The sequence below is a fragment of the Chaetodon auriga genome, chromosome 19 (assembly GCF_051107435.1).
Source record: "Chaetodon auriga isolate fChaAug3 chromosome 19, fChaAug3.hap1, whole genome shotgun sequence".
Lineage (NCBI taxonomy): Eukaryota > Metazoa > Chordata > Actinopteri > Chaetodontiformes > Chaetodontidae > Chaetodon > Chaetodon auriga.
The window spans coordinates 6,997,508-7,024,787 of NC_135092.1; the positions used below are offsets into that span (position 1 = coordinate 6,997,508).

The following is a 27,280-nucleotide window of genomic DNA, read 5'->3' on the forward strand; positions in this document are numbered from 1 at the left end:
TCCAATACTACTTCAGCTGTTGCTAGGCAACTACTTCTCTTCCTTGTTGGAACGTAAGTGAGTAGTGATAACACCGTCACATTTTGTATTTAAAGACAATATGTAATCATAGAGCATAAAGGTGAAACTTAATATTAAGCCACACATATTCGCCATTAACTAGCATGCATATGAGAAGCACATTGGCTCTGTGTTAGTCATTAGAAAGCACGGATCAATTCATTGTGCATGAGCATATTCTACAACTATTAAGCCATTAACTAAGAGTTCTCCCTCAATAACCTCCTCAGTAGTGCGTACTGACAGTAAATTAGGAGGTTGTTGAATATGAAGTATTCCTTTAATAACCTCACACACAAAACCTTAAGCCCAGAATAAGGCATTAACACCTGCTTTATAATGACAAATACAGAGCCAATACCTTACTAATAGCAAGAAACTAGTTAATGGTGAATATGTGTACCTTTATATAAAGTGTCACCAGTGTGAAAATTCTAGTTTTATCACTGGCAAAAAAAATCATTGTAAAAGTGGGATAATGCATTCTGATTCATCCCATTATGAAAAATAAAACACTCCTCAAAGCCTGTATGCTGTTTCAACCACTGTCTGGCTAAGCATGGATTATTCTTTTCTGCACAGTAAACAAAACAAATCTGTAAAAAGACTGTACCATTGCTGTGTCACCTGTGCTGTGCAGATCTGGATTCAGTACAGATTCTGGATAATGACATGTACACCTTGCTGAGATCTGATAATGCACCAACACAGAGCACCCCCAGAGGTTATCTGGTTAATCTGCATTCAGCATGATTTAACATCTTGCTCTGACATATGCAATTTCTTGACCTAGATTCAGATGGCACGCTAACACCAGATTTCCGTGGGATCTAACTGAAAGTGACACGCTGACAGTGAGCATATTTACCCAGATATGCTCTTTGTAAGTCAATGTTATTTCTCATGAATTACTCTTGTGCAATCAGTATTATTACATTCACAGAGTCGGCACCCAGATGGTTTCATTTGACGAAGATGAGACTACCATTTAAAAATGGATTTCCATAAAGGTCCTTGATGAAGTCAAAGCAAGATGCTATAATAGCTAGAATTACATCCATGCCTGTCCAGACTCATATGGTACACGTAGTGAAGACTTTGAAGGAAAAGTTATTCAGAGTATTTTTTGATGAAATGGAAGTGATTACAATTTTGACATGCTGGTTTCCAGTGATTCATTTCCTGTGAGAAACATTCTGTCCTCACTTAGAGACTGCATTTACTCTAGTTATTGTGTCCTAGAGAAAAGGAGACACGTCCTGTTTCTGCAATTCAGGACCTGACAGCAAATTCTCTCGTGTAATGAACAAACAACACACAACACTCTCTCCAGCTGTTAATGTCGCCATGGCAATGATGTCAATGATAGGTAGACAGGTAACATTAAAACGTGAATGATCTCCAAATGCACCATATATTCAACGTCATTAGCAATTATTGATCAACAAAAAATGTATTGGGTGGCAGTGGTCCTCATCTACATTTGTCCAAGGCCAAGAATCTTTCTAAGCAGATGCTGTGGGGGGCTGGACTTTCAAATAAAAACATATGTAGCCCTAATTAGCCGATTATTGTTTAATAATTTACCTTTCTTACAAAATTAATGTTATTTTTATAAGCCCACATCAGTTTAAGCAGGTTCCTAAAAAACATGGAAAATCCATGATTCTCAGACCTCCACTGAAGAGGCAGTCAGTGCCCATTACAAAACCCACAGTTCAGCTACCAATGAATGAGTCCTTATCTCAACAACAACAACAACATCAACAGCAAAAACTCCCAGGAAGCGAACAGAAAATTCTCCGTTTGAGACTCAATACAACACTTGGCTCAATGAAAATAAACCCAAGCGTCTCTTGTATCTAAACTTCGGAGACACCTTCCTCATCCAGCCAGTGTGCTGCTGCTGTCAGCTCCAGGGAATGACCAGCCAGGGAGCTGAGCAGTTTGATGGAGGGTCCATGAGAAGACAGGATGGAGTTGGACAAAAAGATGTTGCAGAGCAGGCATGCTATGAATTATGGATGTTTTGGCTCATTGCCAGGGGTTGGCAAGTGAATCTACTATCACTCTCAGGATGAACTGGATCTCTTTCACTCGTGGGGGACATTAGATGTACGCATTTTCTGAATTCATTAATATTCTGTGGGACAGATGTGGCAAGCGGGCCACCAGTTCTCGATGACTGAGACATGGCCTGAGTCAGGACTGACTTGTGCTCAGTTCGGACTTTGAGAATGCCTGATCTATACAATCACCACCGTTTCAAGGTGGACACCCAAGCTTAGTGTCACCAATTCAGGATCTGACCAAATGTGAAATATGGTTCCAATCTCCCCTTCTCCTGTTCCTGAGTTTAATAATGTTGAATAATGGACAGAAAGGTGTTGTGGCAGAATATTAGGATGTCACAGTGAAGTTGATCTTTGACCTTTTGGATATAAAATGTCATCACTTCATTTTATCCTAGGAGATATAGCCCATCCTATTCTGTAAAATCTTGTCATAATTACCTTATAGATTTTTAATTTTTGGCCAAACATGAGTTTTTTGACCACTGATCATCAACATCGAATCAGTTCGTCCTTCAGTCCAAATGAACCTTTGTGCCAGATGTCACTGGCATGGCATGGAAGCATAATGAAAATAAATTCCACTAAACAGTTAGTGTAGTAAAAGTGCAGCAGTGCCAAATTCTCTCAAGGTGTTAAAGAGATATTGCGTTCACGAGAATGGGACGTACGGGATGTGGTATGTACTAACAACCCGAAAACATAATGTCTCTGGCCACAGCTGTTGCTGGTGCAGAGGCATTAAAATTAGACAAAAATTAGACAGCTACAGTACCTCAGCAGCAGACTGCACAATAGAGTACGACCCAGTTCAGCTGAGCAACAGCACAATAGTTAAGTGGATACACTCACTCTGGCTCCAGAGCAACACATTAACACTGTCAAAAATTTACAACCTAATGGGGAACATCCCTAGAATAAAAAGCTGACATCACATCCAGTTTTACTGCCAGCCTATTAAACTGACACATTTCCTTGCAGTCAGGCTTTTTACTTTTATTCAGCCACCTTTAGGAGTGCTTTTCATATCAATGGTTTAATTGTTAAATTCAGTAACTGAGTCACCACAGAAGCGCTACGCTTTTGAGGTCCTAAAGTACTTGGTTTTGTTGTATGCTTATCCCTTAATTAAGCTAGCAGTGGGATCTGTTTTTAATCAAATGGAGAACAGCACTAATCTAAGAAAATTACAGCACCCAAAATGTTCTCTTTCTTTATGGGTTCTTTCTCTGTTGCCCTGTTCAGTTTAACCATACACAAATGAACAGACTTCCATGTTTCACTCACTCGTCCGTTGGCCTCTCCTTTCCACCAGCCCTGGTCTCCACCGATCTTGCTGTAGATTTTGACAATGTCTCCTTCTCGCAGTGACAGCTCTCGCATGTCTCGTGCTGCAAAGTTATACCTGGCCACTGCTGTACTGACCACCCGAGGAGTAAACACTGTGAAAATGGAAACAATGAGAGCTCAATCCATTCACACTTAAAGAACTGAACTGTTTTTTTCACAGATAGCTTTGTACATAATGAAATAACTAAAGTTATCCATCACTGGTATAAGGTTGAGAGGGGAAAGGTCATACGGGACATGGTGGTAATAATTGTGAAGAATGATCGGGGGGAAGATGGTCAGTTCAGTGTTCAGCAGACGCAATGTAGTCACACAATGACAAGTGAGCATGATGGGAAAGGACAAGTCGTTTCATCACGAAAGAGGAAATTGGTTTTCTCTTCTTGATTTAATGAGGGAGTGTCATCCTGGGAAGAACTAAAATGTTCTTGTTAATGAAAAGAGCACCACAGAGAAGAAGCAACGAGGTCGAGACCACTGAGGCTTATTATGAAATTACAGGCGATGAGGTGCAGGATGGCAACAGGAGCAAGAAAAGAAAGAAGAAGAGTACCTGACCAAAAGGGAGCTGAGCTCTGAGAAGAGAAGTTGAGGCCCTGCGGACTGAGGAAGGAGAAGTTGTAGGAGGCGCAGGTGGCTGCTGAGAGAAGAGAAAGGGGGGGGGGAAATGAAGCTGGAAAATGTTTTGAGGAGCATGCATGCAGAGCCGGAGTCAGAGAAGCAGAATTAAAAAAGGAAAGCGTGTGCACTGAAGTTGTCTGTCTCTTGCTTGTGCATTGAAGTCGTCTGTCTCTTTCAGTGGTGGTCTGAAAACAACAATTTGTTATGTAAAAAATACACAATAATTTGTGGATTGCAAGCAGGATCGCAGTGGGAATTGTCGGTTTATGCCCTGATGCCGAATCTTAAAGAGACTCCTGTTTTGTTCCAAATTTGGCAGTGGTGACTTTATTGTTGCATGCAGATAGAGTCAGACTATACTGAAAGCATTAATAAATCTTAACAGACAACATGAAGACTGCCTGCCTTTTAATGTGTGACACATGAATTAAATAGCAACATAATTGCTTCTTTGCATCATATTTCATTTGCACAACCCTGTACGGCCTCCCAGAGGGAGGCTGTCTGAACTCTCACTCCATTACCGAACTGTCAGTGCAGAATGTCATTTAATGTAGCTTTTAGCAGCCGCTGAACAAACCCACTGACCGTACTGTAAACTGTATGACCATAGATGCTTCCTAATCATAATAGATGGTTCCTAATCCCACACTGTTTGCATACACACCTGCGAGGTGTGACATGCCTGCAACCACAGACAGAGAAGGAGTGACAGCACAGCATCATTAGCAAAGACTCAATTGTCTCCTTTCATTTCCAGATTCAGGCAAAACAGGAGGGAGACAATCTTGCTGTTGTGGCCAGTTTTTCGTGCAGATTGAACAAAGGCAGACCAGTGCAGAACAGGAGCCAGTGCAAGGCTAGAGCCAGTATTGATACAGTCTAATGGACAGAGAGGGCTGCCAATTCAGACAGCTCATCCACAGATCTCTGAGTTAGCTGACAAACTCTTCCTCTTTGTCTTTCTCTCTTTGTCTACTTTGCACTGCTAGTCTCCTTTTCTGCCCTTTTCCCCTTTGGACTTCCTCCATTCCTCTCTGTATGAGTCAGGCGAGTCACTGGCCTGGAGTGAAGACAAAGAGAGTGGGATGTAGTCTGTCTCATTTATTTTACCCTTCTTTGCTATATCTACAGCCAAGATGGCAAGGGATTCAATTTGTAAGCTGGACCTACACATTGCTGATGTATCTGCAGTCAAATTAGTATTGTCATAATCATTCATAAAAGCAGGAAGCTATACAGTGTAACTTGATACATGATGTGCTATTAGTTGCTGGGCCAATAATCCATCCACCCAGTTTCCATTGCTTATCCAGGTCTGGCTCATGATGGCGGCAGGCTAACCAAGGAAGCCCATACACGCTCCTCCCTAGCCATGTCCTCCAGCTCTTCATGGGGTAATCCAAGGTGCTTCCAGGCCAGATTTGACACGCAATTCATCCATTTTGTTCTGGGTCTGCCCAGTGATCTCCTCCCAGCTGGACATGTCATGAGTACTGCCACAGGGAGGTCCATGCAGCATCTGAATCAGATGTCTGAACCAACTCAGCTGATTCCTTCCAGCTTTGACAAAAGAGGAGCAGTTCAGCTCAGAGTTCTTCTCAGATGTCGGAGGTCCTCTCCCTGTCTCAAGGGGTAAGCTCAACCAACCCATTAAAGAAACTGATTTCGTCCACTTCCACCTCTGATCTAATTCTTTTGGGCATTGCCCAAAGCTCATGGTCATAGGTGAGGGTTGTAACCTAGACTGACTGTTAAATCAAGACTAATTCTAGAACCCTTAGGGAGTGCGGTCAGAGAGCAAAGCTCACAGGCGAGTGCCTGATGGCTGGGCCTCTGCCCATAGGGGCTTGATCCCTTTCAACACAAAGGAACAATATGAGACTGCCACCTTGTGGGCTCACCACTTGCAGTACTGGGCCAAAGGGTCGGGTGTATTGCTGACTGGGCCAAAACACTGTACACAAAATATTAACTGAATGCAGTGAATAGTTTACTTACATCTTATATCATCCTTCTCTCCAAAGCCATCCAACAGACAAGCATTACAGTTGCTCCATCTTTACTGTTAGTCCACATATTAGCCTCAAATATTCTGATGAAGTTATCATTCAGACCTATAGGTCTGTTTATCAAGCAACATCAGCAACAACTCAACAAGGTAGACAGTAATGGTTCCTTATGCAGTGCTGTTTAAGTAGGTCCATATTTTGTTGAGCTTGTGCATGCACACGAAGATGGTGGTGGAAACATGCCATGATGTGCTGCAATGCACCAGCAGAGTACTTTAAAAATAAAACTTTAAAAATGGGCAAGACAAATGATTTCAGAGGAAGGAAATGCTCTTGACATGTTTGCTAAAGCTCAAGGATGCACACAATGCGCGTTGGCGAGGAACGCTGAATATAACCGCACCTGAGGAAATTCTATGATTTTGAGCGACTAGTACATAATCTTGCTTGCAGCGTGAATGTAAGGTTAGGGCAGGTATTTACAACGGTCAGGCTGTGTTGGTAGTGGCTGATATTCGACACTAAAAGTCATTCCATTCTTACTTTGTGTGTGAGGCTCAGGCTGACCGTAGAGGGTGAAAGTTAAGTGCTGGAGAAGAGGAGCATTTAGAAGGCTTACCTGGTGAGCGTGTACTGGCCCGAGTTAGCGAGCGTTCTCTTGACTTGTAGGGGTATCGCAATGTGGTATCCAATAACTTGAAGCTTTCTTTCAGCGAATGGGACTGGTAGTACTCCACCAGCTCCTGTTACAATAAACAATACAGGAGGATTGAAACATGTGACCATCTGATTTGTGTGTTTTTGTCACAATGACATCAAGCTACTGAGGGCATTTTGTGTTGCTGATTAAACACGACTTACCAAAAGACTCTCGAACTTCTTGGCCTCAGTGATGTGAATCCAGCTGTCTTTTTCAATGACCTTGATGTGTTTCACTTCATCATTGAATCTGTAGAACACCACAGAGGAATCACCAAGAAGAGAATTTGTTTATTATTGTAATTGATTAAATTCTCCTCAATAATTTATCTATAAACATGTACATAATGACTTGTATGTACAGTTCCTTTTTGTTTTGTTGTATACCTGAAGGACTAACAAAGCAAAAATAAAGATATTTTCACAAGTTAAAGCTGACTGTGGGACTTTCATTATTTGTCCCAAGGCTGGTCCCTCCAGGCCCTTTGTACCCGTCTTAAAGACTTCAAGATAAATGTGCCAAATCATTTCCTCCTATACATCACCGTATGAAAACTCCAGCAAGAGCTCATACTTCGTTTCTCTTTTGGATGAACTTCTCAGAGGAAAAGCACACAAAAAAACAGGATAAAAAAAAGCAATTACCGAGTGGTAATTAGGCAGAGCTAAAAGATGCAAGGAAAAAGCTGACTGGGGCATCCCATGAGAATTTTTATATCCTACGAGATGTGGATAAAAACCCTCCCTTGAGATTTTCCCCTCCTGTAAGATGTGAAACACTCACTTGATGCTGATGGCGAACCTCTCTGCCTCAGCTGTCCTCTCTCTGATAAGGTAGGTCCCACTGCTGTGGGACTTTAAAAGGTTGTCGGCCTGCTGGCGCTCCATGTTCCCTGCAAACCTACAGAGAAGCAGAGAATAAATGTTGTGACCTCCAAATACAAAGTGATATAATTGAATGGCATTGGAAAAGCCTTTGACATCAAAGAGCCATGTAGTAATTAAGCTTTTGGTTGCGGTCGTGTTTGGGGTCAGTTAGCGTTAAATTGAACTCGTCCATGAATTAACAGTATACTGGAGTTAACATCAATAGATCTGCAGTAATTAAAGGATAGTGACCTCAGGCTAATGTTAGTATATAGTATATAGGGCCTTGAAAGTATGAGGATGACAATCTTGAATCCACAACCTTTTAGAAATTAAGATCTTACCAAGGATATCCATAGTAGTCTGCTTCCCTCGAGGACTGCCGGCTGGATAATGATTGGAAGGGCTGGCACAAATAACAGACACTGCAAATTAAATTACTTGCAAACAAAACTATGATGCAGAAGGTGATCATTAATATGTATGTCGCACACAGATAGTTAAAAGGGGAGTTCTCTGGTATGTCCTTAAAAATCACACATACTGTATTGATTCTGATGGACTGTATATGAATGACTTACCTTTGGGTCCAGGTAAGGTTTGACACATGAACTGGGGAAGAAGCCACTCTTTTGCGTTTGTATCAGCTTTCCCTGCAAGACAAAAGCAAGGTACTGTCTGTGAGACTCATATATGTCATAAATACTTTGAAGGAATTTAACAAAAGGTACTAAGTTATCACTATACTGATATGTATGCTTCCAGTGAATAATCTCCAGTGAGAAACATTCTGTCTTCACTTAGAGACAGTTTTTACAGGGAGCACAGAGGACTGATAGAGAGCTTCATCACATGGTGCAACAACAATCACCTGAAGCTCAATATCAGCAGAACCAATAAGTTTTTGGTGGACTACAATGCTTCAAAGAAGCTACAAATTGTAAAACGTGAATGCTTCACACACATCTTCAAGCCAGCAGTTCAGAAGACCTGTACAATCTCCACACTGGATCAAGGTGGACAGCCAAGATTAGAGTCACCAACTCAGGATCTGACCAAATGTGAAATATGGTCACGATCTTCCCTTCTGTCCCTGAGATATGGTGTTGAATAATGGCCAGAAAAGTTTTGTAGACCATTTTGAGTTCACAGTGAAGTTGACCTTTGACCTTTTGGATATAAAATGTCATCACTTCGTCATTCTATGTGGTGAGACAGTTGTGTAAAATTTTGTCATAACTAGCATAAGACTTATTGAGTTGTGGTCAAAACTGTGTTTTGTGTGGTAACAGTGACCTTTGACCACCAAAAGTTAATCAGTTTAATTTCATTCAATTAATTAAAACATCCTTGAGTCCAAGTGGACATTTGTGTCAGATGTAATGGAATTCCCTTATTGCATTCATTTCTATCCCCATACACGAGAATGGGACAGATGGACAACCAGGAAAACATAACGCTTCCAGCCACGACCGTCACTGGCACAGAGGCATGATGAAAAGGAAATTAAATTCGATTAAATAGTGTCAGTGTAGTAATAGTGCAGCTATAAATTGCCCTCAGATTAAATAGGAAAAAAGTATTCAAAGGGTCGCAGTGGAGAAGTCACTTTTCACAGAGGAAAAACACAGCAACACATTGTCAAACATCATTGTAAAACCAGGCACACAGCGATGTATGCCAGGACTCTGAATGGACTGAAAGGAACACAGACTCCACCAATTTTCTACAGGACAGGCTTATTTTTCGAGACAGAAAAACTTCTGGCAATGAAAAAAAATTACACATTGACGCTCGATGTTGCACCTACAATGAAATGAACATACCTGTCAAGTTCTCCCATCAGCGTGAGACGTGCACTCTCTGCTACCTGAAGCAATTGATTATTTTTTTTTAAGCTCAACTCACCCATTGACATTGCATGGAGAGACTCGACTGTCATGCCGTGGAGGGATACAGCAATAGGTAAGTTTAAATTAATGGCTTCAGAAGGCTGCCCTCAGTCACTCTGGGAAAGACTAACCTGATACAAGAAGCTGTAAGAGTCAGTGATTCAGCAGTGAGTGTCAGAAGTGCCTAGAGCCAGTAGCATTACAGCTCCTGACATCCAGCCTAATTCAATGTAGAGGATCCTCCAGGTTTACGGGCACAGCGTCATTGATGTGCAACTGAGACACGGCTAATGCCATAAGTAAATATGCATAGAAGCCTTCAACTTGCTCAAAGAAATCAGAAGAATTTCATATTCGGAAAACCGAAAAACCTCTCTGCACACACGAGCGTGTGACAGGTGCATCAGAAGGCAGCGCAACTAGAATGAAAAGCAGGGCTCCCATGGGTAAGCAAGAGGGTGCCTGGCGAGGACTGTAAGTGCAACAGTGTGCTGGAGTTTGTACTGTATTTCTTTCATTCAGAATCAGAAGAATCAGAAGTTTATTGGCCAAATATGCTGACATAACAAGGAATTGGAGTCCAGCTGTACAGGAGGAACACTAATCTGTCCCTTTACAGTATATCAGCACACAGTCTCACCACGCGGTGTGCACTGGTGGTCTCGTGGTCAACACTCACACCATGTAGCTGCTACACCCCTGGGTCAAATCTGGCTGGAGCCCTCGGCTAACATGTTAACTGTGTTATACATGTGAGGACGTTTGATTTGTAGTACCGTCAGTATGTGGACAATTTGTTTTGGCTTTCTTCTACATTACATCGGATTCAGAGAAAAGTTGGACATCTTGGGACATGAGCTTATTTGCTTTCTTGCCAAGACTGAGAAAAGACTGATACCGCTCTCATGTCTGTTCACTAAATATAAGGCCATGTGCCAGGCTGTTGTTTGGGCTTGCCGCTGACTTCCTGGAGTCTCTGCCGGTTGCCTGGCAACCTCATGGCGCTGACAACACTCCAGGAAGTCACGGCACCTCGCCAAGAAAAAACTTTTCTTTGGATTAAACAAACAAAATGTTAATTAGCTGGCTTTGAGGGGCTGGGAGTTGGATTGTGTTACCTTTTAACAGAACCAGGCCTGACTGTAGGAATTGTAGCTCTTTCTATACACATCCCACAGGTTAAAAAGGTTATGAGTTTTACTCTGTTCACCCAGTATAGATGTGATCACCTTCAAAGGGCTTTTACCCTTAAATGTCAGCATTTTAACTTTGATTCATTTCAAATCCAATGAAACAAGTTCTCAGTGTGCTGGAGTACGGAGCCAACATCCGCTGTCTTAATATTAATATTCACATGTAACGTGTCAAAGTGGAACATCAGATAGAAGTGATTTATTGACTGTACCTCCCACCACGCAGTGTCAGGATCTCCCTTTAGCAGCTCGATGAAATCTCCTGTTTGAAAACAGAGTGGCGTCTTCCCCGGGGGTGCTGGTGTGCCATGGTAGTTCCTCACTGCCACCATCTTGGGACCTGCGAACACACTTTGCAGTGAGTATTAATTGAGCTAAGTGCGGGTTGTTAGGTCAGGTTATTGACGAGAGATAAAAGAGGAAAAGATCTAATGAAAATCTAACTTTGAACAGAACTGCTCACTGTAGTTTGCATTTCCCTCTTTGGTCTGACACAGACAGGACTGTTTTTGTATAAAAATCTTTTCCACTGAGTGATGCAATGATCTAAGATACACACAATACAACCACAGCATCCTGGGTTCAAATCTAGTCCAGGATCTTTGTTTCCTGGTTTCCCTTTCTCCATCCACTTTGAAGTATCTTTCAGGCAAAAATGCCAGAAATGACAAAGAAAATGTTCCCATGAGATCTGTGCCTTCAGATCATATCTATCTACCTCTATGTTCAGCATGTGTGCAGTGCCACCCACTCTATGTGGTTGAGATGTTATTGTGGATCATGTGCAGTGGCTCTTTCCACTAGATGGTGGTAGAGCTCTGTGCTGTTCAATAACAGCTATATCTGTGACACAGTTGTTACATGGCAGCTGTCAGATCATCCAGCTTCAAATGGAAGAATTCTACATCATGTGTAGGTGTCAAGAGGTGTTCTGACCTGATGATAGTCCAGGTTCCTACAAAAGAGAAACACTCGGTCAACAACACTGTTACAAACGAATGACTTCCAAAATCTCTGAGAGAAAACTGCAATTAGAGGATGCAAACACGATGATGATAATGATAGTGATGGTGATGATGATAATACTGCTGCAGTATGTTGACTAATAGAGGATCTACTCACCAAGTCATGAGGATCTGAAACAGAACAACAGAAACAGTGACAGTCACGGAGGGTTCGGGTTTACGCCTGAGCCAAGATGAGCACAACAATTCTCATAATATGTGTCAGGGCTGTTTTTACTATGCCATGTCAAACACGAAAAGCAGTTTCGCTTGTATGGCTGCATTTCGGCTTCATCCAAGAAGTAAAGTGTTAAATGGTGGATGTAAAGCAGTCACGGATAAAGCAGAAAATATATGGTAACATGTACACACGCATTTTCTTCCTACTGCTTTGTCCAATTAATTCTTCCCTTTCCCAATCAGTCCCACTTTTGCTGCCAGTTCTGTCTCGCTCAAAGGAATTATTTTTCACACTGACTAACTACAGTATTTAGGTGTTATTTTAACTAAAGAACCACAGAGGCTGCAGGCTGAATTTATGTTGATTTAACTGTGGTTTGTGATTAAAAGATGAATAATAGGAAGGAAAGCAGAGAAAAAATATGCTCCACAAAATTCTATTTACTTTTGGAAATGTTTGTCGACTTGTTTTTTTGTTGTTGTGAATAACTGGATCATTTCACTTCTTCAGGCCTCTAAGAATAATCTATGGAACATATGGAACCAATCATGATGGGTCACGAGTAGGCACGGCTTCATTTTAAAGCCACAAAGTTTAGGAACATGTGGTCCGAATAATCAGGGCTATGTGTCTGTCAAAAAGGCTGGTGCATTCAGGTACTGTAGTTCATCCTGACTCCCAAATTGTGGTTGTCTTCTTTGGTACCAAACCCAGTGGCATATTAGTCCCACTGTCCCACAGGAACCCCACAGAGCCCCGCAAATCCCATCCCCCATTTTCCTGCCAGTTAAAATAGCCAGACAGTGTTCAGAGACTGCAGCTTTATACTCGTGGGCAGAATGGAATTTCACAAATCCTGTGAAATCGTGTCCGTCACACAGCACCGAATAACGGTTTGATTATCGATGAACGTAGCTCTAATATCTAGAAGAGGATTAGAGGAAACACCTACTGATTTTACAGATGGTGATGACTTCCAGACACTCTTTGTGTGCTCCTGTCCCACAGCGAGAGCAGTAGTAGCCCTGATAGAAGATGCCCCTAGAGGGAACACACACACACACACACATTAGTAATGCAAACAGGAAGTCTTTCAGACACAAATGAACTTTTTGTCAGTTCAACACACAGGCAGACCTGCTCCTCGTTACTACACGCCTGTGATTGTGCTTACATATGCTCCATCATTTCCACTCTGCGATCCCTTAAAATCCCCAAATCAGCTCGCCCCATTTAAAGCCATGCACTCCTGAGCTGTATTCGTTACGGATACTGTAACACTGCACGCATCGCACACTGCCATGTTGAATAGCAAGTGCCATAAATCACGACAGGATCTGCTGGGGCTGCAGCAGTAATTAGCATCTAGCAGGGAGTGAGAACACTGGTCCCTGCTTCCACTGGCTCTGTGAATTTAGGTCAGCCAAGCCATGAAATTTGTGGGTCAATACACCGAGTGGAGTTTAGCCTGCTGACTGTAACAGAGGTGAAAGTGGTGATTCAGTGACACGGGTTGTCCCTGCTGCAGTCGAGCAGCACTCTCACATGGGAGGAGGTGTGCTCGGGGAGGCAGTGGGTGGCTTTGGGAAGGGGAATGTTTAAAAATATCATCCTCAGCCTCAGTCACACTCTGTAGAATTTTTTTCCAAAGACTGCCTTTATACTAATTAGGGTCTATGTTAGCCAAAAACATATTCCCTCTGTGATTTAAGTCTGTTTGTTTGTTTGCTGCTCACCAAATGTGGCTGAATTCTTCCCTATTTTCTTTGCTCTTGAGACACATTTTAAGCTTTTAACACTACTTTTACTCGTGCTACATTTAATACGACATTTGCTAACAATGTACAGTACTACATTACTGCTGCATGACAGCCGTGGTGGAAAGTAACAAAGTACACTGACTGAAGTACTACACTCAAGTTACAACTACAGTGTTCAGGTATTTCCATACCTTTCCATTAAAAAAACTAGAATGAATTAAAATATCATCAATTAAACTACTCAACAGCACATTAAGTCGATAAAATTAAGTGTCACACTTTATAATACAGCCCAGGATCTACAGATTCTTTTTGAATGGATCAGGCATCAATGAAATACTCAGCAGTTCCTCCTGAGACTTCCATGTCAGTACTTCCGTTTCCCAGAATTGTACCCTGTAGGTGTTTACAAAATACCTACTTTGCAATAATACTCTAATTTACTTCTCCTTTCCTCTAATACGTCCAATTGCTACTTCCTTGTCCACCTTTGTCTTGTTTCCTTCCACTGAATGTACATTTAAGTAGCCACAGAAACTATAAATTATTTTATTTAGTACTTGATTCATACAAGTACAAATAAAGTACTACAAAACACAAGGTCTCTCAAGCTCCAATTGACAGCTTTGTCCTGGAGCTTTCAGTCTATATTCTAGCGGTGTTCATCTCAGGTGCTGGTAGGTGGACTATTACTATTACTTCTCAGTGCAGGACTTTTTTTACATTGTGGCATTGTTAGATTTTATTTAAGTATCTGATCTGACTCCTTCTCCTTCTTGCCACTGCATAAAACATGGATATACAGTATCTTCGTATAAATGTTACATAACGTGTGTCAGGGTCTATAAAACATCTTTTTAAACAGTCGACATAAAAGCATGTGCCCAGATAGTACAGATAACACAGAAAGAGAAATCTCTTTTACTGCTGAATGTTTTTGGATAGTTGATAGTCCTTGGAAAGTCTGAAAGAAGACACATTCATTATTCACTGCAGAATATGAGTGTGCTGTTACGCACATCAGCACTGGAGTTAGCACGGCTCTTACCTCAGGAGCATCTTGCAGGCTCGACAGTTGGTGTTCTTATCAAATGTGTGCATTTGGAAGTTATGCTGATTGGCAGTGGCTCTCTCTGGCTTGATGTTGGACCTGGAAGTAAATGATAATGAATGAGGGGATCTGATTGGGCACAACAGGCTGTTTTTGTGATGAAGTTGCTTGATTCTTCTGGCATTTAATTCGCCGGATTAGCAAAAAGCAGACATTCCCATCTGGTTATCTTATCTAAAGAGGGTTTCAATTCAAATACCACAGTCTAAAATTGCATACACGACAATAGAAGATGTCGCCGACCCTGCCATGTCATCATACTTACATGGCCATGTCAAACTGCTCCATCCACTTTCTCTTTGTCTCCTCAGTTTTACAAAAGAACTGGAAGCCCTGCTTCCCTTGCAGGTGGATCAGGTAGAAACCATAAGACCACTGGGGAGAAAAAGTGAATGAGGAACAGATGGTAGAGAGAGATGTGGATGACAATGACAGATAAAAGCAAAGAAGCTTGGTGATACCTGTGTTTCCAAATAAACACGTCCAAAAACTTACAGTAAATATGATCGAACTGAATTCAGAACTAAAAGATGCTCCGCATGCTTTAGCCGTGCATCCGACCAAAAGCCGGAAGGCCATTCAAAGAGCCTCTGAGTGCACATGCAATCACGGCATGACGCCCCAAAAAACACCACTGCCAAAAATAGGCCACCATGAGAAGATGAGTTAAAAAAAGGGGTCACTTGAGCTTACCATTTTTCCACTCGACTGGTAAGCATGCAAAAAGAAAGACACCAGAGAAAGACCCAGTTACACATGCAAACATGGAAAGACACATGCAGATTCAAAACAAAAAAGCCATGTTAGACCGGTGGTGCAATGCACTGCAGTACGTTTTCATGAATCCTAAATGGCCTTCGTTGCATTTACATGGTCTTTCAAGCATGGACGAGCAAAATGCATGTCTGACACTTCAATGCATTACTCATAAGTTCCATATCTGAAATTATCATCAACGGGGTCCTTCAGCTCAAGGGCAACATTTGCAATGATTACAGAAGATGTTTTATCACCCGCACTTTACAAAGCTGCCTTTAAAAGACCTCACTGAATGAATCTGCTCCTTCAAAACAAAACGCGATCCTTACCTTTTTCATGTCTCTGTTGTTCATGGGGTCGTCCGACATTTTATACGACTGCAGTTCAATAATCTCTTTGAGCTCATAGCTATAGCCTTTCCTCTTGCAGACAATGACCACTTTATCAAACAGGAATATATACCTGAAGACATACACACACATTCATTGGTAATTTCGAGATGAGCATTTGTCGTTATTGGCACTGGATGACTGAATTTCTCATATCCTTTGGGCAGGTTTTCTGCAGAGTTTGGACTCACCGGTCCTGTTTTGTTCGGTTGACGATGGAGCACACCTTCAGCTCTCCGTCTATCTTTGGCCTCCCGTACTCCTCCAGTTTCACCTGCTGCTTAGGTCACAAGGACACCCAGAATGTCAATCCATGGCATACTATAACTTCTAAACACAGGGAGAAACCTTTAATAATTCAGCTCCACTTCAAATAGATATATAATGAATGATGCAACTCAAACAATACTCAAACATGTACAACGAATTAACCCAGTGACTATTTGCACCTCAGTAGGGAACAATAGAAGGAGAGGGGTGAGCAGAGTGAGAGTGAAAGTGAAAGGAGAGAAAGACAGAAAGACAAAGAAATGACAGTGTACATAACTTCTCTTCGTGTTCTGCAAGACTAAATGATTTATTGGGGACGTCATAAAAGCGGAGGATCATGACAGGTGGTGGAAGCATGATGCCGATGTTCTTAGCAGAGGAAATAAAATGTGGACATGTTAAAGAATGGGTTACTGCTCTGTGATGCTCAGTGACTAATCACAGTGACAAACTTTAAATTCCAGCCTGGTGATAACATTAGTTCTGGAGCATTAGCTTTTAGATATAAAAACTGACTTCTACAAAGATGTCAAATCTGGCATTATAAATGACAATAGAAGGCAGAAAATTGGATTAGAAATGATACAAGGTTAACAAAAACCGCATGTACAATATTTTATTTACTGAATGATGGAGTTAAACTTCACTGGTGGCAGGTGCCAAAGCAGGAAGATGATTCTTAATCCAAAAAAAAAAAAGAAACTTTGAAGCGCCTGAAAATGTGGTTCAGATCTCAAAAATAATATAACAGCAATAGGTTGACATTTGGGAGAAAGATGAGAAACCGCTCTCAGGCTGTATTTGTCCCAGCAACCTCCCAGTGACGACAGGCCCCTGGGAAGTTAATGTCGCCAGCCAAAACATGACATAACCCCTTGCACACTTAACAGAGCCACGCTAGCTGTTTCCACTCTTTGTCATCTGAGTCTGTTTCTTATATTGTTCACGTTGGTGCGAGGAAATACCTGACATCACCTTTTTCCAGCTCCCTCCACTTCAGTGAAAAGAGCACAGATAGAAATACAACACAGAAATCTCTCATGTGAAATAACTTGGGCAAAGTAGGATCCCATCACTAATGGTAAGATTAGGGCCTTTAAGCAGGGATTTAGTGGAAAGGATCTTGGGAAAAAAAAAATTCTCCTCCAGATGAAAAAGAAGTGACAAAGAACTTCACGGTACTTACAAGATTTTCTATTGAGCTTTGGAATTCGCTGATTTTCTTCAGTGTCTCATTGTCCCTCTTGACTTCATTGATGTACATGGCCAGGTCCTGACGGAGCAAGGCAAACACTCTTTCAGCCCTCAACTGGAAATCTTTCTGACATGTGTCATATCATGGTAGATTTATAGCCCTTAGAGCCACAGTGGCTGGATGAAACAAAGTACACTGCTTTTGCCTCGAGCACTGGGGAGTTATTATGTCATATTTTTTTAAAGAGCATGAACACACACACACAAGCACATGTGCAACACAGACCTGCATCGCCTCCAGAGCCTCCTTGAGTTGTTGTCTCTCTGGTCGGTCAGCTGAGTGACTCAAAAGTTCCTGTGGAAGGATTATTATTATTATCATTATGTCAAAGATAATCCAGATTAGATGTTTTATAATTTACAATAACTTCATCAAAGCAGCAACAAACAACTTTAGACATAAAATCTGAACAAACACAGTGTATTTTTTGGAACTTGTGTGATAATATAATAGTGAGAGGGAGTTGTTCTGAGAGATGTGTAGTTGATCTTTGCTGTGACTGTGGATGTGACACTGATGTGGCTCAGAATATGTTTGAGATGAGCACCAGCAACAGCAAAATACACGAAAATAAAACAGGAAGTCAAAGAGTTTACCAACTAACCTCCAGGTCTGACTGTTCTTTATGTTAACAAGATAATGTTAAATGTTTCGTTCCATGCAAAACATGTTGTCCTCCACATGGCAAGTCAATAGCAAATACGTTGCATTGTTCTGATCTGACTATCTGCATCCTCCACTGGCTTATTGAAGTGATTTATAACGTGCTGTGCAGCAGTGGTGAGACACAATGTGTTTCCAGAGAAAAAGAGAAACGAGTCATCAAATCTTTTATCGTTTTTTAATTGAAAAATTAAATTGGGTCAGCTGTCCAACCGGCTGGCAAATCCAATCAGCAGTGTCCTAAAAATCATACATGACACAGAATGTTTTATTGTCGCCACACAGCTGCTGGACTTCCCATTTGCAGCACATTTTTACGCTGCACAGTCAGAGGTGTAACCATCATTTCAACTTGCTTTTTCAGTATTATTTATTTCTCTGATATTTTCTCATTTGTACCAATTTGGAATGTGCAATAGAGCTGCTAATGGCAGATTTTGACTTGTCATAGCAGGTAAAGGAGACGTGGAATTACACTACAATGCATAACACCAGAGCCTTGAAACTGGAAAACCTAAAATGAATGCAGCCATTCTTTAAAAGTATTCTTTACTAGTGCACTTTAATGGTGCTCTTCTTACCATAATAAATCCCTTCTCCCCTGCACTGTAGTTCCTGTCATTGCAAACTCTTTCACATGCTAGCAGTGAGCTTCACCAGAGGGCGTAACACTGGGGATACTATCTCCATCAGCTCCACCCCCACTGTGCAGGCACCATAAACAGTCATTCATGCAGAGACAAGGACATTGTCCCTCACTGTCTTCCCACCAGCAGTAGTACCAGCACAACTAAGAGGAGAGTGCTGCTACTGGGCCCCATTTTACCTAATTGAATTTATTTTTATCCAACTGACCTGCTGACTCAGCAGATCTTTTTCAATACCGTGCTCTGTTGCTTTTGCACAAGTGAGAGCGGCCAGTGACAACATGCTGACATGAAACTCAACTTCAGATGAAAAATATGATTAGGAGTTCATAAAAAAAACACTGCAAATTCATCAAATATTCAAACCCTGTGTGAGGAGACTTACTTCCGAGATGACTGTGCTCAATTCACTTTATTTAGAGTGCAGCTTTAGTACATGAAAGATGGAGCGAGGAGAGTATTCACACCATGACCACACACTACAGCGACGATATCTATTGAAAATTGAGTGGAGAGCTGCCCTAAGGCATGACTGGACACACATACACACACACACACACACACACACACACACACACACACACACACACACACACACACACACACACAAACACAAAAGCGGGACTTGTCAGTATGACATGCCCCAAGGCCACAGCATACAGCAGTGTTTTACTGCAAAGCTGTGGGAGGCAGTGAAATGGGGTGCATTTAATCTGATTAGTGCACGCTTGATTTGACCTCAGTGCCTTGCTCCTGACTCCTGCAGGGGTTCGATTCAAGCTAATAGAGAAGTCGCAGCGGCCTCTGTGCAGTCCTATAATCACCTGGCGCAAACACTCGCCACCACCCCAGTCCATTACGCACGGCATCATAAACTCATATGCTCATCCATAATTGAGATGCAAAGTCAATTAATCATGGCGAATGTTACAGTGGGCAGCTTGTTTTATACATGAAGAGCCAGAGAGCTCCAGGGAGAAATGTCATTTGCGATGGGAGTGGTCTGATATTTGCATATCAGGCGAAGCTGCATCAGTGCAGGGCTGCAATTCATGATATAGCTATTATTTCTTATCAAAAGCTGAAAAACTGAAAAGACTTCTGTGCATGTGAAATGAACTAAACAAAAGCTGCAAGTGCACACATTTCAGAGGCATAAATCTGACAAATGCTTGCTATCTTTATTTGATAAATTACTCAAAATGATGAATTATTCATTAAAATAAACTGCATTTCTATCAATCAACTGAATTATTAACGGACTCATAATTCCAGCACTTGGATGGACAAGGTGACAGTGGATGTACAGACTGCTTATAAAATTGAAGCAACTAAACACTTTTTTTTTTTAACCTTAAACATGAAATAGGACTTTTATTGTGTATTTCAACCAGATAAAACCATACACACACACACAGACACATACACACAGACACACACAGCCACAAAATGAAAACCACACACAAGACAAGCTGCATTCGAAAAAAGGGCAAAATAGTTGGTGCCCAAATTGCTGGTGGAGTGGTTGCAAAAACAACAACCACGACTTCATGTGGAAAGGCTAAAAGTCTGGAAAATTGTGACAGAAATGGGGAAAAAAAACAGAGGAACGACTGTCACCAATGAAAGATCACTGACTGGAATAGACAGACTTGATGCAGGATGTTGCCAAGATTACAGCAGAAATGAATCATCATCTCAGTGATGACATATCAACAAAATATGAATTTCACAATGCTGGTTATTGCAGCATGCCTGCTATTTAAAGAGTCTGAGTCGGTCTAACAAGCAGAAATGAACATTCTGGCATGTGAAGAAGTAAACCTCAACCTTTGACTGTTCAAAGTTTGACTTCTGGTTAATCGTCTTCTGTCTTCCTACAGTTGGAAATGTTTACATTTTGAGAAAGCCACCAAAGCCGTTAACCCACGACGGATCTACTGTACAACACTGTACAATCATGGTGATGACGAGGTCAAATGATTGCTTTGCAGAGTCATGAAAACTGTTTTTAAACATGACAACTCCTGACGCCGTGTCAGGCAGAAAATGATAGCTTGTATCCTTTAAACAGCACATCTGTTCAAGTAATGTAAGTACTCCAAGAGCTCCATTTGTTTTATGAAAGAGGCAGCTGGCCTATTTTTGGACATAATGTTCTGAAGACTCTGTTTATTTACCACAGAAGTGCAGGAGTTCATAAAAACTGGATGAAAATTGACAATCATTGCTTTACCAATAAACTGCTAAATGTGCCACTTCTGGCAGAGCTCTGGAGTGAGGAGGCTGCAAAGTGGATACTGCTGCAGGAGAAGTTTGACAAGTTACTATGAATGTTTTGGTGCTTTTGTGCTGCAGTGAAACTGGGCCATCATTCAGATACATGGTGAGTCGTGTGAATCAGACTACAGCTTCCTCTATGAAGAAGCAAGCTACAGACTTTTTGGAGCCACCTTTGAAGTGTACAGGGGGTCAGGGTTTCATATTTTGAAGATAGAACGGAAAGTGTGAAATAGCAGTTTCCATTCCATCTGCTTCAATCATCACAGCGATGAAGACTTGCTTTCTATAAGCCCTATCCAACATCCAACCTCTGACAATTAAGAGCTGCAGAGCATTCAAAGACGGACTGAATCTGTTCTAAGAGCAAATTATTGTCCTAATTAGGTGCTCTGCTAATTAGTTGTTTTCTATAGGAGGAAGCTGTGTAAAAATGACTTCATTGTAGGTTTTCCAGCTGCGGCATGCCTCCTACCTTCAGTAGTAGGTGATACTTCAGCACCCTCTGCATGGGAACCACCAGAAGATCCTGCAGCTTGAACTTCCCTTCCTGCACTTTCATGGTACATTCCTGTGGAGCGATGACACACGGGGCAGGGCAATTATGACACGTTGCATAATGCAGCATTGCACATTTCCTACCAACAGGCATTCATTCATGGCTCCATAATTCATTGTGTCTTGTCGCACTGCTGTGATTGCTGCCACACATTCACGGGGCATTCCAGGAGCAACAACGAGGCCAGTTTATTCTTCCGGGGCACTGAAGCTCTGGTTGTGCCAGCCGTTTGTGATGCAGATACCCTGCATGCTGACTGGGAAATTCTTCAGACTAATGAATACATGTCTATTAGCTCTGCACTCGCTCTTTTGTGTAGGCGTGGCTTCATTCAGTTTCCAGAACTGTGCAGTAACAGAGACACTTTACCCCTCTTTCAAAATAAGCTTTCTGTGGGAAACTACAGTAAGAGGCTGTTTTATTATTCTGTTACAAACTGCTTCTGTTTTGAGAGAGAGCATCTCAGTGTCAACTACCCAGGCTGTAATCGCCTAATGTTTTTTGCCAACAGCTCCCAGAGGAATTTGTCTGGCCGTTACTCCATTATTTCAGGAGGGTTAGCCTTCTTCTATAATCAGCCTTGACTCTTCTAAAGAATCCTGGAGGAGAGGAGATCAGAGATAGAGTGGCACACAAAGAGGCAGGTCTTGCTGCCAAAGGGGACTGGCCTACATTTAAGTCATAAATGTAATACAACTTTTTCTTTTTCAAACTAAAGCAACTACAAGATAAATGAGCCTCCCAACGAAACCTTTTGAAGACAGTCACTACAGATCCACTCTACTCTTAACACTAAAGATGGGGTAATGTTGAATTATGTTCATTCTAACAAAATATTCTGAATTATACAGCTCAGAGGGCCCATTTGAAAATGACATTATTTGCCTTTCTGATTTCATCTCAGTTTGTCCATGACAATGGCAAATTTGAACCCCTTCTCTGAATTTATTGAAGTCATTATTTATTCAGTGTCGCCGTGTATTCAACCGTGAGTTTCACTTTCACACTTGTGTAAAGACATTTTGAAAGAAATGTCCGACTCTGTAAGATTCAAGTCGCACATTTGCATAATTCTTATGGAGTATGGTTGTACCATTTCAGAAGTTAGCCGCCTTGCTTGAAAGATTTAATTTTTTCTGAGTACAACTTAAAATGAAACAACACACTGCATTCAGAAGCGTATTACAGTTTATCAACTTGTTCCTGTTGGATAGTCATACTGAATGTGTTGCTGACACAACTTAGGAGCGAGATAAGCTTATAAATCTAAAAAAAAATTGCCAAATGATCCTTTTAAGGGTTATATATCTTCTTCCTTTTTACTCAGGTATGTCTATAAATGGCAAAATGTGCTGTACCTTGCCTGCTCACTTCTTTTGATTCAGTCTGAGAAAGAAGCTACACTGTAATGTATTATTTTCACGAAAATGTGCTAAATCAGTGGGTTGTCATCTGTTTGGGGTGAGTGAAGGACATTACCTCTACTTTAATCTTGACGTCCTCTCGCGTTGCTATTAACTCATCCAGTGTCTTCTGGGCGTTCTCCATGTGGCTGCAGTACTGACCATAGATCAACAACCTAAAGGACACAATTTAACAACAGCTGTTAATCTCAATACGCTGTCACAGCTTGATGTCCTTCAGGGGATGTTGAGAGCAAACAAACCATTCTGACAAAGTAAACACTACAAATAACTGTAGATAAATGCTTGGTCATGGCTCCTTCTGCCAGGCCTGTTCATAATGTGCCTCAAAAAGACAAACCACAGCCAAATTTGGTCACGCTCACATTATGTCAGAAGGTTGGACAGTCATGTGGGCAGAGACCACACACCTCACGGTGTATCACCTTGAACACACCTCTAATTATCCTCTGAAAGCTCTCTATGACTCCAAGCACATTTTCTTCTAAAGGAAAGAAAGCTGTAAAAGCAATCTGAGTAAAGACCCAAGCTGGTCTATCAATCTAAAGTATTGAAAAGACAAGTATAACCACAGTCTCTCGCTTGTTGATTACATTTCATTTTTAAGCCGTTAACCACATTCTTTCCCCACAAGAGCCTCTGCGGCTGAACATGTCTTACAAATGTTCCATCTCTAAATGATGAAAGATTAATGACAGTTAAGAGAACTCCACGGCTGAGATTTTTATTCAGATACACTCCCATTCTCTGCAAGTACAGGGACATTTGAAGACATGTGGGCTCATGAAACCTGTTCACAGCCAAGGGTATGGTGAAAATCCAAAAATGAAGCTTAATAAGGACTAATGAGGCTATTCTTAATTTTCAAAATGTTGGACATGTATCATATCTTTGTAAAAACGTACAGAAAAAGGAGATCCACAATTAGCTATGAACTGGTTAGTGTCTTAAGGCCTTAGGCAATGAACCGCACATTAATATCAAGATTAATAAAACAATTTGAGAGGTCAGCCTCAGAGTCATTTGGCACTAAAGGGGGCAGATAAATTAATATGTGAATACATGTATTATGATTAGGAATATATGTGAATACCATGAATAAGTAATGACTGGATTCTGATCCCCGGGCAATATTTGGAGGGTCGACATCCTCCTGCCAATAAGCTGTAATCACAGAGCACTAATGAAAGACTGTGCTTTATATCAGCTGCTTTGCAGAGTTCCTCTTATCAGCCAGTGAGGAAAAAAATCTCTTAATTTCAAGCAGTGAGGATATGAGAGCTGTGTTCATTAGATATTACAATGGGACCCTGACACAGATCTGTGGGTTCAGCTGGGAAGAAGTTCAAAGTCATCTTGCCTGGAGGATGCCAGTGCATGTGGCACACATTCCTCTCGCTCACTCATTGAGTCAAAGTAGGGCATTGGCACGGCTGGTGTAAGGCTAACCCCCCCCACCCCCGTAGAGTTGGCACTCTGGTCTCTTAATCTGAATCTTGAGTGGGGCGAGGCACTGCAGAGAGCTGGCACCCCTTAGTCTAATCAAGCCTCTGACAGATCTGTGATGCAGACAAGAGCGGCGCTGCAAACAGACCAACCAGGGAAAGTTTGTGTGACGGAGCGGTGGTGGAACAACAGGGAATGAAACATGATTCCTGCTCTCCACTTGACACAAAGACACCTACAAGTTATGGGCTTAATTTTCATAGACATAAGACTCACTGTTTTTGATATATTCTCACTGACAAATTCCCAAATTTCTTAAAGTGGCATATCACTTTAGATTGATTTTCACTGTATGTTGTACCCACGCATTCTTTGGGGACTGATGTTCTCCACAATACTGGCAAAATACTCCCCTAAAATATATAGAAGAAAATATGTTAATTACGTCCTCCTTTTATGAGCCATGCCAACTGATCTGAATTATTGTGGTCTTTTACAGACAACACGTGTGCGACCGCCAAGTTGTACACTTGGATGTGTGCGTGGTGTGTACGACACAACAGAGGCAAACAAGGCAGGCAGAAAGTGGACTGAAAGGATGCAGGTTCAAGGTGAGCACCAAGACATAGTATTACTCAAACAACACTCGCATAACAACATGGCAGCGTGTTGTTGGCAGATAACACTGAGTTTTCCAGCTACAAGCAGCAGAGGCGGGCTGTTAACTACTGCGCTACAAGCCACATAATCACAGCCATGAATGAAGTGCTGAGATGAGATTAAACGGTCAGTTGCCTGTGGGAAAATTCGGTTAGAGTGACAATTGAAAGTGATATTCAACCAAGTAAAATGTAAACAATTTAATCACATATTGTAACTAGAATATAAGAAGCTTTAGAAAAGCCAGAAGTTGTGTCCTTGCAACAAACAGCTCTGAAAATCTTCCACTAAAAGAGAATGAAGATAACAGTAGACAAAATACAAATATTGTTCTGATTATGCAACAAGTAGTCAATTTATCATTTAGTCAACTGAAAAAAATAAAATCAGCGACTGATTAATAGTTTCAATCATATTTCGTACAAAAATTTTTAGGTTCCAGCTTCTGAAATGTGATCAGTTTAAAATGATTACAGCATGACTACATCACTTCTGCTTTCTAAAATGTTGCGGCTGTAAAACTGTGATTTGGTGTCATGTGTTTCCGAGGTGGAACTCAGAACCAAAATCTTCCTCTTGACAACAGCTTTTCTGTCTCACCCATTCATCAGTTGACCGTTCTCAGCTCCACCACTGATGATCACTGGAGCTTCACTAGAACCCAGGAGGACTTTTGACTACATGCCCCCTGCAGTGAGGCTCCTGCCCTGGTTAAACTGGCCCTGGGCTAACAAGACCCTGATTAAGACTTGATCCACACTCGAGAAGACAGCTACCCTCAAGCTCCCGCCCCTTCAGGACAGCAGAGTGATTGAGATTAATGGGTCCTTGATCAATTATAAGACAGCAGGCAGACTGTGCGGCACGGATCCAGAGGCACCCATCATATAAGTTATCAGGACACAATGTGACATGAAGGTCTTCTTTTAAGAAGCTGCTCTTTGACGGGAATGCAGAGGGCTCAAGCTTCCGATGTGAATGTAGGAATCTGAGCAGCAAGACTGTGTGATGTGGTAAAGATGAACAAAATAAGGCTGTTCCAAGTTTCAAGTTTTGATTTGTGACTAAATATACCTCTACATTATGCAGTGAAATGCTTATTGCTCCCTGTGTTTGGTATATATGATATCAAATATCAAAAAATACAATAAACACAACAAGAGAAGAGAATACACACTGTAATATATCTAATAAAGATCAGAATATTGTGCAAATATTAAATGTGGTATAGATATTAAAGGGATGGGTGGGGAAGGGTGGAGGCAGTAGCACGTCACTGACCACAACAGTTGGAATCAAATCCGTTATGATTCTACAGACCTTGGTCTTGCAGCCAACCGTACCACACTCTCTGCAGGACCTTGTGGTCCTGATGGGTGCTGCTGTCATACCACAGGGGGGTATAGGGACATCCTGAATTTTGGCAGACGTCAGAGGTGAAAAAATACTTGAATTTCTCCACTGTCTCTCAGCAGACCCTCTCATCCTGATCAGTGATCAGGCCACCCACATCTGTTTCATCAGTAAACTTTATTATGGTGTTGGGTCAGAGGTGGCCACACAGTTGTGTGTAAAGGGAGTAGAGGGCAGGGCTCAGAAAACATCCTTGTGGTCCTCCCATGTATGATTTGTCATTCGTTCAGGTCAGTCTGGCGAGCAATCTTGGGTACAGGAACAATGGTGGATTTCTTGAGGAATGTGGGGACAACAGTCTGGACCAGGGAGAGTTCAAAGATGGTTGTAAACACCAGTGCTGGATGGTCAGCACAGACTATGAGATGCTGTCTGGTCCCGGTGCCTTCTGGGTGTTTACCTCCTAAAAGCCCTCCTAATGTTGTGGTCTGAGGGCATGATTGCGTCTGGGGTGTTTACTTCTGCTGTGTTGGTCCTGTAGACAAATGCTAGCATTGTTAGCGCACATAGAAATGATTTAGTTCATCTGCCAGACAGGCATCAGCACTCACCATGGGGAGTTTTTCCCTCTGTAGGCTGTTACTGTCTTTGGTCCTTGCCATGTGCTTCTCATGTCTGACAGCTGGAATTGGGACTCCACTTTGTCCCTACAACACCTCATAGCCTTTTCCACCGCTGTCTGCAGGTTGTGGG

General features: G+C 41.7%; 1 protein-coding gene across 9 annotated transcripts in view; it reads right to left on the bottom strand.

Annotated features, from left to right (window-relative positions):
• Positions 1–27,280, bottom strand: part of vav2 (vav 2 guanine nucleotide exchange factor) — a 191,132-nt gene that overhangs the window by 2,513 nt on the left and 161,339 nt on the right. Inside the window, exons 9-28 of one of the 9 annotated variants that reach the window (XM_076758096.1) lie at positions 23,124–23,223; positions 21,561–21,656; positions 17,721–17,789; positions 17,427–17,513; positions 16,162–16,247; positions 15,911–16,043; positions 15,516–15,530; positions 15,088–15,197; positions 14,760–14,861; positions 12,904–12,992; positions 11,889–11,902; positions 11,703–11,721; positions 10,979–11,106; positions 8,263–8,334; positions 8,026–8,087; positions 7,599–7,715; positions 6,977–7,064; positions 6,735–6,858; positions 4,036–4,119; positions 3,420–3,574 (exon numbers count right to left, since the gene is read on the bottom strand). In XM_076758096.1, the coding sequence (XP_076614211.1) occupies positions 3,420–3,574; positions 4,036–4,119; positions 6,735–6,858; positions 6,977–7,064; positions 7,599–7,715; positions 8,026–8,087; positions 8,263–8,334; positions 10,979–11,106; positions 11,703–11,721; positions 11,889–11,902; positions 12,904–12,992; positions 14,760–14,861; positions 15,088–15,197; positions 15,516–15,530; positions 15,911–16,043; positions 16,162–16,247; positions 17,427–17,513; positions 17,721–17,789; positions 21,561–21,656; positions 23,124–23,223 (1,750 nt within the window). Of the gene's footprint in view, positions 1–3,419; positions 3,575–4,035; positions 4,123–6,734; positions 6,859–6,976; positions 7,065–7,598; positions 7,716–8,025; positions 8,088–8,262; positions 8,335–10,978; positions 11,107–11,702; positions 11,722–11,888; positions 11,903–12,903; positions 12,993–14,759; positions 14,862–15,087; positions 15,198–15,515; positions 15,531–15,910; positions 16,044–16,161; positions 16,251–17,426; positions 17,514–17,720; positions 17,790–21,560; positions 21,657–23,123; positions 23,224–27,280 lie in introns of all 9 variants that reach the window. The other 8 variants (XM_076758088.1, XM_076758089.1, XM_076758087.1 and 5 more) reach the window with 8 other exon arrangements.